At 46.1% G+C, this 13,744-nt stretch overlaps 1 protein-coding gene across 1 annotated transcript; it reads right to left on the bottom strand.

Moving 5' to 3' along the window:
- Nucleotides 1–154: 154 nt before the first annotated feature.
- On the bottom strand, nt 155–12,275 carry LOC130331736 (uncharacterized). Its single transcript, XM_056553708.1, has 2 exons — nt 12,210–12,275; nt 155–938 (listed from the first exon to the last, which is right to left on the bottom strand). The coding sequence occupies exon 2, from the start codon at nt 928–930 to the stop codon at nt 214–216; it is 717 nt and encodes a 238-aa protein (XP_056409683.1). The 5' UTR covers nt 931–938; nt 12,210–12,275; the 3' UTR covers nt 155–213.
- Between the last annotated feature and the right edge of the window lie 1,469 nt (nt 12,276–13,744).

The raw sequence follows: 13,744 nt of genomic DNA, 5'->3' as shown, positions 1-13,744 counted from the left end.
AACATATTGTAGCTACAGCTATGTACAATAAGCATAGTAATAAGAGTCTAAGATAGTATCCGTAGTTTCAGGTGCTGCACATCTCGTATTTTCACAGCATAGACAATTGCCTTCAGATGACCCCAAAGATAAAAGTCTAAGAGGGTCAGATCGGGAGACCTTGGGGGACATTCAACTGACCCACAATGACCAATCCACTTTCCAGGAAACTGTTCATCTAGAAATGCTCGGACCTGACACCCAAAATGCGGTGGTGCACTCTGGGAACGTGCCAGCTTCAGTGCATAAAGAGGGAAACACATCATCATGTAGCAATTTCGCATATACAGTGGCCTTGAGGTTTCCATTGATGAAGAATGGCCCCACTATCTTTGTACCCCATATACCACACCATACCATCAATTTTTGTGTTCCAACAGTCTTGGAGGGATCTATCCAATGTGGGTTAGTGTCAGACCAATAGCGGTGGTTTTGTTTGTTAACTTCACCATTCACATAAAAGTTTCCCTCATCACTGAACAAAATCTTCTGCGTAAACTGAAGGTACTGTTCCAATTTTTGTTTTGCCCATGCTGCAAATTCAGTGCGCCGATCTGGGTCATCCTCATTGAGATGCTGCAGTAGCTGGAGTTTGTAAGGGTGCCATTTGTGAGTAGCTAATATCCACCAAAGGGATGTTCGATTAATGCCACTCTCCAGTGACATGCGGCGAGTGCTACGCTGTGGGCTCTTGCTGAATGAAGCTAGGACAGCCACTGATGTTTCTTCATTAGTGACAGATTTCATGCGTCCACATTTTGGCAGTTTCACGAAACTGGGTGGTCTCGTAGAGTGTCTTGCATTGAAATATGCTGCAATGACCCAGCTACTGTGTTCACCAGACATCAACACAATTTCTATCCACTCCTCACGTGTTAACCTCGACGACATGTCAATGGCTGTAAACAAAGAGAAACTTGTAAATAACTCATGAAAGAATAAAGTTACGTTAAAACGTTTCTTGTGAAATTCCCAATACGTTTGATGTGTCACTTGACCCTCTCTCTTTTGAAAAAACAAAAGTTGGATTCAAAATAGCCGACTTCAAAATGTCCGCCATGGTCACCACCCATCTTGAAAAGTTTCCCCACTCACATATACTAATGTGCCACAAACAGGAAGTTAATATCACCAACCATTCCCATTTTATTAAGGTGTATCCATATAAATGGCCCACCCTGTATATACATAATGGTGGTATGCTGCAGGGGAGCCCTGGGGACATGAGGGACTCTGCCTGACAGGGCAGAAGGACAATACGGGGCAATATCATTCCGTACTGGTACATCACAAACTCCCCCACTTGAAAAAAGTCTCCCTCGACACCCAGTCCTGGAGGGCGGAGAAGTGAAATGACCACAGGGGCCACATGCAGTCCTGTGGCATTTCAATTTATGTCCATTCTCAGGCTGAACTGAAGATAAAGAGTCCTTGTATAAATTGCCCATACATGCTCTGAAGAATTACGTAGAAACATATTAACTGTATGACTACTGAAGAATAGGACTATGACATTATACATATGACTATGACATTATACACATGACTATGACATTATATATAACTTTAGACTCAATTCTGACGGATTAGGTTGCCGGAGGCTTTTTGCCCAATGCCTTGGCTACTGGGGTCCCTTGGTATAACACACTTCTCCCCAGAACACTAGATATATAGATTAGACTAGACATTTCTAGACAACACTGGATACTTGTTACCTTTGACTTGTCACAGCGAGCGCTCCGGTCCCCGCCTGTGGACCAGAGCGCCCGCGTTCTCGCCTCCTCTCCCCGGGATACCGGCGTCTCCCGCTCAGACATACCGACCAGGAGCACGGGATTCCTTGTGTCTAACTTACCTAGCACCTAGCTCCATACGCCGACTCGCTCTGCTTCTCGGCGCGCGTGGCCCCGCTCTCTAGGGCGCGTGCGTGCCGCCTTCAGTAAATTTAATGGCCCAGCGCTCCATTGATTGGTGCGCTGGCTAATTGTTCCCTGCTCCTTCCCCATAAAGGTTACCATCCCCTTCCTGCCCTTGCCATATCTTTGTGCCCTAGTGCCTCTGAGAAAGCGTTCCGTATTGTGTGTATTGCCTTACCTGTTACCGAACCCGTTGCTACCGCCTACTCGCCTTTGAACCCTTGCCGCCTGCCCTGACCTCTGCTATGTCCGACTACACTCCTGCCTGCTCCCTGTGTACCACGCCATATCAGCTGCCAGAGAGGTCGAGTTGCTACTGGAGGATACGACCTGGTGGTTACAGCCGCAGCAAGTCCATCCCGCCTTGCGGCGGGCTCTGGTGAAAACCAGTAACCACTTAGAACCGGTCCTCTGGTACAACCCGCGCCATCGCCTCTCTGGTCAAGAGGATCCACTACCAGTCCTGCCGGTACGTGACAGTAAGATCCGGCCATGGATCCCGCTGATGTTCCTCTGCCAAGCCTTGCAGACCTAACCTCCATTGTGGCCCAGCAAGGTCATCAGCTGGCCCAGCTAACCGCCATGCTGCAGCAGCTCCTGCCATCTCAGCAACAGCCAGCTCCTCCGCTTGCATCAGCTGTATCTCCTCCGCCTGCAGTTGCTACCGGTTCCAGAGTCCGTCTATCCCTGCCGGACAAGTATGACCTAGATCCCAAACAGTGCCGAGGGTTCCTGTCACAGTCCTCTCTCCACCTCGAGCTACTGTCTGACCAGTTTCCTTCCGATCGAGCCAAGGTAGCCTTTATCCTCAGTCTGCTCTCCGGGAAGGCCCTGGCCTGGGCTACACCGCTATGGGACCGGGCTGATCCAACCACCTCCTCCCTCCTGAGCTTCTGCCAAGAGTTCCGGAATGTTTTCGAGGAACCTGCCCGGGTTACCGCCGCAGAGACTGCCTTAGTAAATTTGTCCCAGGGAGGCTCTACCGTGGGTGACTACGTCATTCAGTTTCGCACCCTAGCCTCACAACTGAACTGGAACAATGATGCCCTTTGTGCTACATTTAAGAAGGGACTTAACAGTGAAGTAAAGGACGTTCTGGCTGCACGTGAACTACCTTCCACCCTTAGTGACCTCATCTTGTTGGCCACTAGAACCGACAAGCGTTTCGCCGATAGACAAGAGGAACTCCTTCTTGAAAAAGGAAACGCTCAACCTAGACGCTACCCTCGTCTGGCTCCCGTTTTTCAGCGTCCACCTCAACCTCTCTCCGGGCCTCCCGCCGTGGAAGCCATGCAGGTGGATCGGTCACGCCTGACTCCGCAAGAACGAAGCCGCCGCAGAGACGAGAACATGTGTCTGTACTGCGCCAGTACTGAGCACTTCCTGTGAGACTGTCCTCTCCGTCCATCGCGTTCGGGAAACGCTCGCACCTAGTAAATGTGGGAGTGGCGTTGCTAGGTGTGGATTCCTCCTCTCCACGTCTCATATCCGTGCAGTTGTTCCTCCCTTCCAAGTCCTTCTTCACCGCTTCACCGCTTCTTGGATTCGGGTTCAGCCGGCAACTTCATTCACGCCTCCTTGGTCGACAAGTACCGCATTCCGGTTGTCCGCCTAACTAAGCCTCTTTTTATTTCTACGGTTAACGGTGAGAGACTCTCTGCCACTGTGCAGTTCCGTACCCTGCCACTGCAGATGGATATTGGAATTTTTCATACAGAGACTCTAGAGTTCCTAGTCCTTCCCTTCTGCTTCTCCAAACGCCTCCTGGGTCTGCCTTAGCTACAACATCACAGTCGCCTCCGGGACTGCCAAAACCATACCATTGCATTGCGGATGTCTTCTGCAAAAAACAAGCCGAGGTCCTTCCTCCTCACAGACCCTATGATTGTCCTATCGACCTTATGCCTGGTTCTACGCCACCCCGGGGTAGAATTTATCCTCTGTCACCTCCTGAGACGCTTGCCATGTCCGAATATATTCGTGAAAACCTACAGAGAGGATTCATAAGGAAGTCTTCTTCTCCTGCTGGGGCTGGTTTCTTCTTCGTGACCAAGGAGGACGGTTCCCTCCGCCCTTGCATAGACCACAGAGGACTCAATAAAATCACCATTAAGAACCATTACCCTCTGCCCCTAATCTAAGAGTTATTTGATCGCCTCCGTGGGGCCAAGATTTTCCCCAAATTGGATCTTCGAGGGGCCTATAATTTGGTCCGTATCCGGGAGGGCGACGAGTGGAAGACTGCCTTTAACACAAGAGACGGTCACTTTGAGTACCTGGTGATGCCCTTCAGCCTCTGTAATGCACCAGCCGTCTTCCAGGAATTTGTCAACGATATCTTCAGGGACTTACTCTACTCCTGTGTGGTCGTAAACTTGGATGACATCCTTGTCTTCTCCTCCGACCTGGACCAACACCGGGTCCATGTGCGACAAGTGCTTACCCGCCTGAGGAGAAATCGTCTATACGAGAAGATCGAAAAATGTCTTTTTGAGCAGTCCTCCTTGCCTTTCTTGGGTTACATTATTTCTGCTCAAGGGCTTCAAATGGATCCTGCCAAGCTCTTGGCGGTTTTGGATTGGCCACGCCCCTCAGGACTCCGAGCCATACAAAGGGTTTTGGGCTTCGCCAATTATTACAGACAATTCATCCCTCACTATTCCACTCTAGTGTCCCCAATTGTGGCCTTGACTAAAAAGGGCGCTAACCCTAAATCCTGGCCTTCCCAAGCGGAAGAAGCCTTCCAGTCTCTGAAGGTCACCTTTGTCTCAGCACCGGTTCTCTCTAGACCTGATTCCACCAAGCTCTTCTCTCTCGAAGTAGATGCCTCCTCGGTGGGAGCCGGAGCTGTGCTCACACAGAAATCTTCCAAGGGCAAGACCTTAACTTGTGGCTTCTTTTCAAAAACATTCTCTCCCGCGGAGAGAAATTATTCCATAGGGGACAGAGAACTGCTGGCTATTAAATTATCACTGGAGGAATGGAGACATCTTCTTGAGGGAACCACCCGTCCTGTGAATATCTTTACGGACTACAAGAACCTGGCCTATCTCCAGTCTGCTCAGAGACTAAATCCTCTTCAGGCTCGCTGGTCTCTGTTCTTCGCCCATTTAATTTTGTGATCCATTTCCGTCCGGCTTCTTAGAACATTAGGGCAGACGCTCTGTCTCGCTCTTCTGATGTGGAGGGCGACGAGTTAACACCTCAACACATTATCCCACCAGAACGCCTGATTGCAGTCACTCCTGTGGATCTGAGCCATCTTCCTCCTGGCAAATCCTACGTACCTCCACGTCACCGGGTGCAAATTCTCAAGTGGGGCCACGCTTCTCAATTCGCTGGTCATCCTGGGGTACAAAAATCTCTCCAATTGATCTCCAAAAGGTATTGGTGGCCTTCTCTTGAGAAGGATGTTTCGGACTTCGTCCAAGCCTGTATGATTTGTGCCGGAGAGAAGTCGCCTTGAATGAGACCTGCAGGCCTCCTCTTACCTCTACCTGTTCCAGAAATTCCCTGGTCTCATATCGCTATGGACTTTGTTACTGATCTTCCCTTCTCCCATGGCAACTCCGTTATTTGGGTCATGGTAGACCACTTCTCCAAGATGGCTCACTTTGTGCCCCTGCCCGGTCTTCCCTCTGCACCCGTGTTGGCCAAACAGTTCTTTCAACACATCTTCCGCCTCCATGGCCTCCCTAAACATATTGTCTCTGATCGTGGCGTGCAGTTTGTCTCCAAGTTCTGGAGAGCCCTATGTGGTCAGCTCGGGATCAAGTTGGACTTTTCCTCTTCATACCACCCACAGTCTAACGGCCAAGTTTAACTGGTGAAACAAATTTTGAACTATCTGCGTCACTTTGTATCCTCACGCCATGACGATTGGGCGGATCTACTTCCCTGGGCGGAGTTCTCCCATAACTTCAAACAATCTTCTGCTTCCAACAAGTCTCCTTTCTTTGTAGTTTTTGGCCGTCATCCTCTTCCTCCTCTGCCACGATATCCCACTTCTTCTTCCGTGCCTGCCGTTAACACTCTGGTACAGGATTTTTCCTCCATCTGGCGAGAGACTCACGCTGCCCTCCTCAAGTCTTCCTCCCGTATGAAACTTCAAGCAGACAAGAGACGCAGAGCTCCTCCGGATTTCCGCCCGGGCGACAAAGTATGGCTGTCCTCCAAGTACATTCGTTTTAGGGTCTCGAGTTACAAATTGGGTCCTCGTTACTAGGGTCCCTATAAAATCAAGAGTCACATCAATCAAGTCTCTTACCAACTTCATCTTCCTCCCTCCATCCAAATCCATAACTCCTTCCATGTCTCCCTTCTTAAACCTGCTGTCTTTAACCACTTTTCTTCCAAACTTTTTTCTCCCACCCCGGTAGCCGGTACCTCTGATATTTTCTCGGTCAAGGAGATCTTGAAGACCAAGGTTTCTCGGGGGAAAAGATTTTTTTTGGTTGATTGGGAGGGTTGTGGCCCTGAGGAGAGGTCTTGGGAGCCTGAGGAGAATATTTTGGATCGCAGCCTCATCCTTAGTTTTCTGGGTACCAAAAAGAGGAGGAGACCTACGGGGGGGGGGGGGTACTGTCACAGCAAGCGTTCCGGTCCCCGTTCTCGCCTCCTCTCCCCAGGATCCCGGCGTCTCCCGCTCAGACATACTGACCAGGAGCACGGGATTCCTTGTGACGGGGCTACCGTGGCTGCTGGTCCCCGCTCACGCGCCGCGTCCCTGTCTAACTTACCTAGCACCTCGCTCCATACGTCGACTCGCTCTGCTTCTCAGCGCGTGCGGCCCCGCTCTCTAGCAGTGACTACAGATGGACTACAGTGACTACAGATGGACTTGACTTGACAGAGTGGTGACTGACAATAAGATGACTTGACTTACTGATGACCGACTTGTGGCTGCAGGACTTTAGGCTTGAGGCCTCCAATGCTCTGGACACAGACACTGGAACAACTTGACTGGACTTGACCTCAGCAGAAGTAGCATGGAAAGGAAGAGATTGCAGCACCTCCCCTGGTTAAATAGGGGGCTGTGCATAGGTCACTTGGGGGGGGGGGGGGGGGGGGGGTCACCTGGTCACTGGATCCTCCGGGGTAACAATCATGAGGTACAACCATTAAAGAAACAGTACATTAAATTATGCATACCTATTTACATAATGGGGGTATGCTGCAGGGGAGCCCTGGGGACATGCAGGGACTCAGCCTGACAGAGCAGAAGGAAAGTACTGGGCCACATCATTCCATACTGGGACATCACAAACTCCACCACGTGAAAAAAGTTGCTCTCGATGCCTAGTCCTAGAGGGCGAAGGAGCGAAATGACCACAGGGGCCACATGCAGTCCTGGGCATTTCAATTAATGTCCATTTCCAAGCTGAAATGAATATAAAGAGTCTTTATATAAATTGCCCATACATGCTCTGAAGACTTACGTAGAAACTTATTAACTGTATGAATACTGAAGAATAGGACTATGACATTATACACATGACTATGACATTATATATAACTTTAGACTCAATTCTGATGCATTGGGTTGCCGGAGGCTTTTTGCCCAATGCCTTGGCTACTGGGGTCCCTTGGTATAACACACTTCTCCCCAGAACACTAGATATATAGATTAGACTAGACATTTCTAGACAACATTGGATACTTGTTACCTTTGACTTTTTAGATATGTGCATAGCAGGCTGACAGAAATACTTTCTGGCCAGGAAAATATCCTGAGCACGTAGAAACAAGAGAATATTACACATTAAACTTATGAAAATTTATGAAAGACATTTGTGTGGACTGCTATATGGTCAATGCTACAGCCCTAGTGGAGGGACGGATATGTGTAGTGGACTACAGATGTACTGAGTAACTCTATGTGTAGTACTCATAGTACTAGACTTTATTTGATACTTTAATCTTGGTATGATACCTAACTGTACATGGTACTGGTGGTGAGGTGGAAATGTCATCTCTCCTGAATAGATCAGGATACCTCTTATAAAAATTGCCAAATACCAAGAAAACACTGTACACCCTCCTTTTATGTACAAGCTATAGACATTGTATCATATGACAGCTATAATACACTTAGCATAAGTACCAGTTAGGGCCAGGTGGCAAACAAAATATATTACTTTCAACAAAATATACATAAGTGTCCACCGTACTGCTCGATAGTCCAGATACATTATAGAGTTCACTTTAGGGAATCTAGGCTAAAAGCCGGGCACAACACTTACGAGATTAGTTACCCCTTTAACCGTCTTGACAAGTTCGTCGGGCTCTGTATTTAAACTTTGCTTGTAACCTTTAATAATAAGAGTGTTCTCGCACACAAAATATAGCTAGTCCGGTCGACCATTTTGAAAAAGTTAATGAGCATACACGAGATGCTCCTCAAATTGGCATTTTTCCACCCCAGCCTCGCCGGTCGGTTTGCTTTCTAGGTTGGGACATAAACCTGGGACCACAAGACTGGGCCTCCTCCATGGGGTTAATGTGAGTGTTCCAAGAGACTTGGGACAAACGGACATGGTAAAGGTCGGGCTCACAATCATGTGGTACAACCATTAAAGAAACAGTTCAATAAATGATGCAAACCTATATATATATATAATGGCAGTATGCTACAGGGGATCCTTGGGGACATGCAGGGGACATGCCTCACAGGACAGAAGGACAGTATGTGGCCACATCATCACGTACTGGGACAGCATATAGGTTATAATGCCTTTTGACCAAGTAATGCAATATGAAAAAGCACCTAATATATTATGTAAATGCTGAACTCCCACGACATGTTGCATAATCTTAACAGGAAATATAATTATTATACTTTATAGTACATGTTATCAGTATTTTACACTGTGCCAAGAAATACATATAAAATATGAAAGATATGTCTTTGCTGACTGTGAGGGACACAATTTTTCCTGAAAGGAATCATTCATATAATTACGAGGGGCTGAACTCTCACTGTAGCAGCCATAATTTCTGCCTTGGGGACTGTAGAGTCTGGATGGCCTGAGCCAGGCTTGTCGGACAAGAACAGAAGTGGCTGCAGATAGATTTTTGTATTATGCTGTAATTTTGCAAAAATCATGGCAAAACTACACAGAGCTCATTAGCAGTTAAAAGCTTAAAAGCTTTTAAAGATGACCAGGCTGACTGTAATAATAAACAGGATAAAAACAGTATTAGGATTCAGACCTCAAGGCATAGGGTTAACTGGGAATGTAAGTAAGACTGGAGATGTAGCTGGTTGTACAAAATGAATTATGCTTTATTTAGATACAATATGACTGCCTATTATCTGAACAGGGCCCTTGCTACAGATACAGTACATACACTATATAACAACAAATATATTCAAATCAAATATGGTAAAATAAAGTTGCATAAAATTTTGATACATACACAGATAATGCCACCAAGTTTTGTGCCAATTTAAATGTCCAGTGTAATGCGCATATATAGGTTTTCAAAGTCTTGTTAAATCCGTAAGTTGGAATACACAGTGTGAATCAAGGTGTGAGCTTTGCACTTATGGCACGGGTATTCACCAAGCCTAATTGAAGGATATTACTTGCGAGTCAGATGAATACTGAAATGTGATAATGATATCGCTGGGACTTGCCGTCTTCGTGGAAGGTTGCAGTGAGATGCCGACTCCCTTAGCTTTCGGATGGCACTGACGTGCATCCGGCTCAGTAGGGGAGAAGATTCCAGAGGTAGGGGTGATGTGCCATCCTTAGCAGCAGCGTCCTTGTGTAGAGATTTGTATTTTGGGTGCGTATCATGCCACAGTGGTCCCCAGAGGGACTGCAGTTGTCGCAAAAGTCAAAGTAAAACCAGTGTGGTTGGTTATTGCGCTTGCAGACAATGAAATAGTTGGTAGTATACTGGCAAACAGGTGGTAATAGAGATACAGGTGAGGCCATATACTGGTGAACAGGTGGCAATAGAGATACAGGTGAGGCCATATACTGGCGAAAAGGTGGCAATAGAGATACAGGTGAGGCCATATACTGGCAAAGAGGTGGCAATAAAGATAAAAGTGAGGCCATATGCTGGCAAACAGGTGGCAATAAAGATACAAGTGAGGCCATATACTGGCAAACAGGTGGCAATAAAGATACAGGTGAGGCCATATACTGGCAAACAGATGGCAATAGAGATACAGGTGAGGCCATATACTGCTGAACAGGTGGCATTAGAGATACAGGTGAGGCCATATACTGGCAAACAGGTGGCAATAAAGATACAGGTGAGGCAATAAATTGGCAAACAGGTGGCAATAGAGATACAGGTGAGGCAATAAATTGGCAAACAGGTGGCAATAGAGATTCAGGTGAGGCCATATACTGGCAAACAGGTGGCAATAGAGATTCAGGTGAGGCCATATACTGGCAAACAGGTGGCAATAGAGATACAGGTGAGGCCATATACTGGCAAACAGGTGGCAATAGAGATACAGGTGAGGCCATATACTGGTGAACAGGTGGCATTAGAGATACAGATGAGGCCATATATGGCAAACAGGTGGCAATATAGATACAGGTGAGGCCATATACTGGCAAACATGTGGCAATAGAGATACAGGTGAGGCCATATACTGGCCTGTATATGCCAGTATATGGCCTCACCTGTATCTCTATTGCCACCTATTTGCCAGTATATGGCCTCACTTGTATCTCTATTGCCACCTGTTTGCCAGTATACCACCTTCTATTTCATTGTCTGCAATCGCAATAACCAACCACACTGGTTTTACTTTGACTTTCGCAAGTGGCTGCAGATAGATTTTTGTATTATGCTGTAATTTTGCAAAAATCATGGCAAAACTACACAGAGCTCAGGTGAGGCCATATACTGGCAAACAGGTGGCAATAAAGATACAGGTGAGGCAATAAATTGGCAAACAGGTGGCAATAGAGATACAGGTGAGGCAATAAATTGGCAAACAGGTGGCAATAGAGATTCAGGTGAGGCCATATACTGGCAAACAGGTGGCAATAGAGATTCAGGTGAGGCCATATACTGGCAAACAGGTGGCAATAGAGATACAGGTGAGGCCATATACTGGCAAACAGGTGGCAATAGAGATACAGGTGAGGCCATATACTGGCAAACAGGTGGCAATAGAGATACAGGTGAGGCCATATACTGGTGAACAGGTGGCATTGGAGATACAGATGAGGCCATATATGGCAAACAGGTGGCAATATAGATACAGGTGAGGCCATATACTGGCAAACATGTGGCAATAGAGATACAGGTGAGGCCATATACTGGCCTGTATATGCCAGTATATGGCCTCACCTGTATCTCTATTGCCACCTATTTGCCAGTATATGGCCTCACTTGTATCTCTATTGCCACCTGTTTGCCAGTATACCACCTTCTATTTCATTGTCTGCAATCGCAATAACCAACCACACTGGTTTTACTTTGACTTTCGCAAGAGCTGCAGTCCCCCTGTTTGGGGACCACTGTGGTGTGATATGCACCCAAAATACAAATCTCTACACGAGGACGCTGCTGCTAAGGAATGTACATCAACCCTACTGTCGGAATCTTCTCAACTACTGAGCCGGATGCACGTCCGTGCCATCCGACAGCTAAGGGAGTCGGCATCTCACCGCAACCTTCCATGAAGACGGCAAGTCCCAGCGATATCATATTCACATCTCAGTAATATCCTTCTATTTGGCTAGGCGAATACCCGTGCCATACCTGCAAAGCTCACACCTTGATTCACACTGTGTATTCCAATTTACGGATGTAACAAGACTTTGAAAACCTACATATGCGCATTACACTGGACAGTTAAATTGGCACAAAACTAGGTGGCATTATCTTTTATCTTTTATTATTATTATTAGGTGTATGTATCATATCATAATTTTATGCAACTATATTTTACCATATTTGATTTTACCACATTTTATTATATAGTGTATGTACTAAATCTGTAGCAAGGGCCCTGCTCAGATAATAGGCAGTCATATTGTATCCAAATAAAACATTATTAATTTTGTACAAGCAGCTACATCTCCAATCTTACTTAAATTCCCAGTTCACCCTATACCTTTAGGTCTGAATCTAATACTGTTTTTATACTTAGATTTTTGGCACTATGGGTATAGTGCAACTCTGTACCTCGGTATAAGGCAAACCATCAATTATAGTGTGTAGCCACCCGAACTCTCAGCTATTTCTTTAATAATAAAACAATAAATCTTTACAAACCTTCTGACTGTTAGCACCATCCAATCACTGGCCGCATTGATGTCCCTCCTCAGTCAGGGATTGGCTGAGAGTTCCTCTGACATATTGGGGCTCAGAGAGAGGGGGAAAAAAAAGAAAGAGGAGAAGAACATTAAAGGTTGAGTTTCCACGTATTTTAGGTTAAACTCACCAGAAGACGTTGCGCTCAGGGCACAACACCTAAAGAGCATGGTACAATAACAGTACTCAGATCCGCAGCCTCAGTCCTCTGGTAGCAGGCACACTGTCCCAGCATAACGTAATAGCAGATATAGTAGAAAAGTTGGACTAATCTTGGCACTAGAACTCTGGATTAAAGGAAGATCAGGAACACATCTGCATTCCTTTAAAATGCTTTATTTTGTGGATACGTAAGCTACGCGTTTCTGGTCCGAAACGGACCCTTCGTCAGGCAAAGTCTGTGATATACTAAACCTGATGAAGGGTCCGCTTCGGACCAGAAACGCGTAGCTTATGTATCCACAAAATAAAGCCTTTTTTTATATAACAGTTTATTTATTCAAGTTCATATTATCAAAAGAGACAAGGTAGAAAACATCAAAGAAAAAATACAATAACATTTCTCTAACTAGTATAGTATCGCACCTGTCCTATAGTACAGTAATTCTCACTTGTTTGCCTATACAGACAAGCCTTTTAAAGTAATGCAGATGTGTTCCTGATCTTCCTTTAATCCAGAGTTCCAGTGCCAAGATTAGTCCAACTTTTCTACTATATCTGCTATTATATTGGGGCTCAGAACCAGGCAGAGGAGCAGGGCTGGGCTGAAAATGTTAATGTGCTGCTTGGCCTATCACTGGTTGAACAGCAATTTACATATTGGGCCCCTCAGCACCCGGAAGAGGAAAGCACTATAGATCGGGAGCAGAGTTACTGAAGGCAAGGAGGGACACAGAAGGTATGTACAGCTTTATTAATTTATTACAGACAGCCTGAGCATCGTTAGAAAATAAAAAAAATCTTCGACAGGATAACCTCTTTAAGGGTCTATTCACACATACAGCATTCTGCGCAGGATTTCATGGGCAGCATTTCAAGCTGTGTTCAGTTTACATTGAAATCTCCAGTAGAAAATCCTGCGCATCAAATCTACGCGTCAAATCTGCACCGAATACTGTACGTGTGAATAGACCCTAAAGGGATTTTCCAGGCAAAAATCATAGATGGTCTATCCCTCTCAGCAGCCAGTGTCAGGCAGAGGCTGCCGTAGCAAATAAAATCATGGGGTGCATCAAAAGGGACATACAAAAACTTTAATGCCCAGGGCGGGAAAAGGGGTTAAATAAACCAAGAAAAACCTCCAAACCCCAGTCACCAAGGTGACGGGGTAAAAAACCCTTATTGAAAATTCCCTCCCTAACTGTAAATATAAAACTCCACTTTTATTTCACTATTATTAAAAAAGTCCCCTGTAGTGAATAAAATTAGCAGGCTATTCCCTCAACTAGTGTAACTTCTCCTATCTGGAGTTCACAGTAATATGTACTTGACAGTGG

Source organism: Hyla sarda, unplaced genomic scaffold, assembly GCF_029499605.1.
Source record: "Hyla sarda isolate aHylSar1 unplaced genomic scaffold, aHylSar1.hap1 scaffold_3541, whole genome shotgun sequence".
In the NCBI taxonomy this organism is placed as follows: Eukaryota; Metazoa; Chordata; class Amphibia; order Anura; family Hylidae; genus Hyla; species Hyla sarda.
This window is presented reverse-complemented; position numbering and strand designations above follow the sequence as displayed.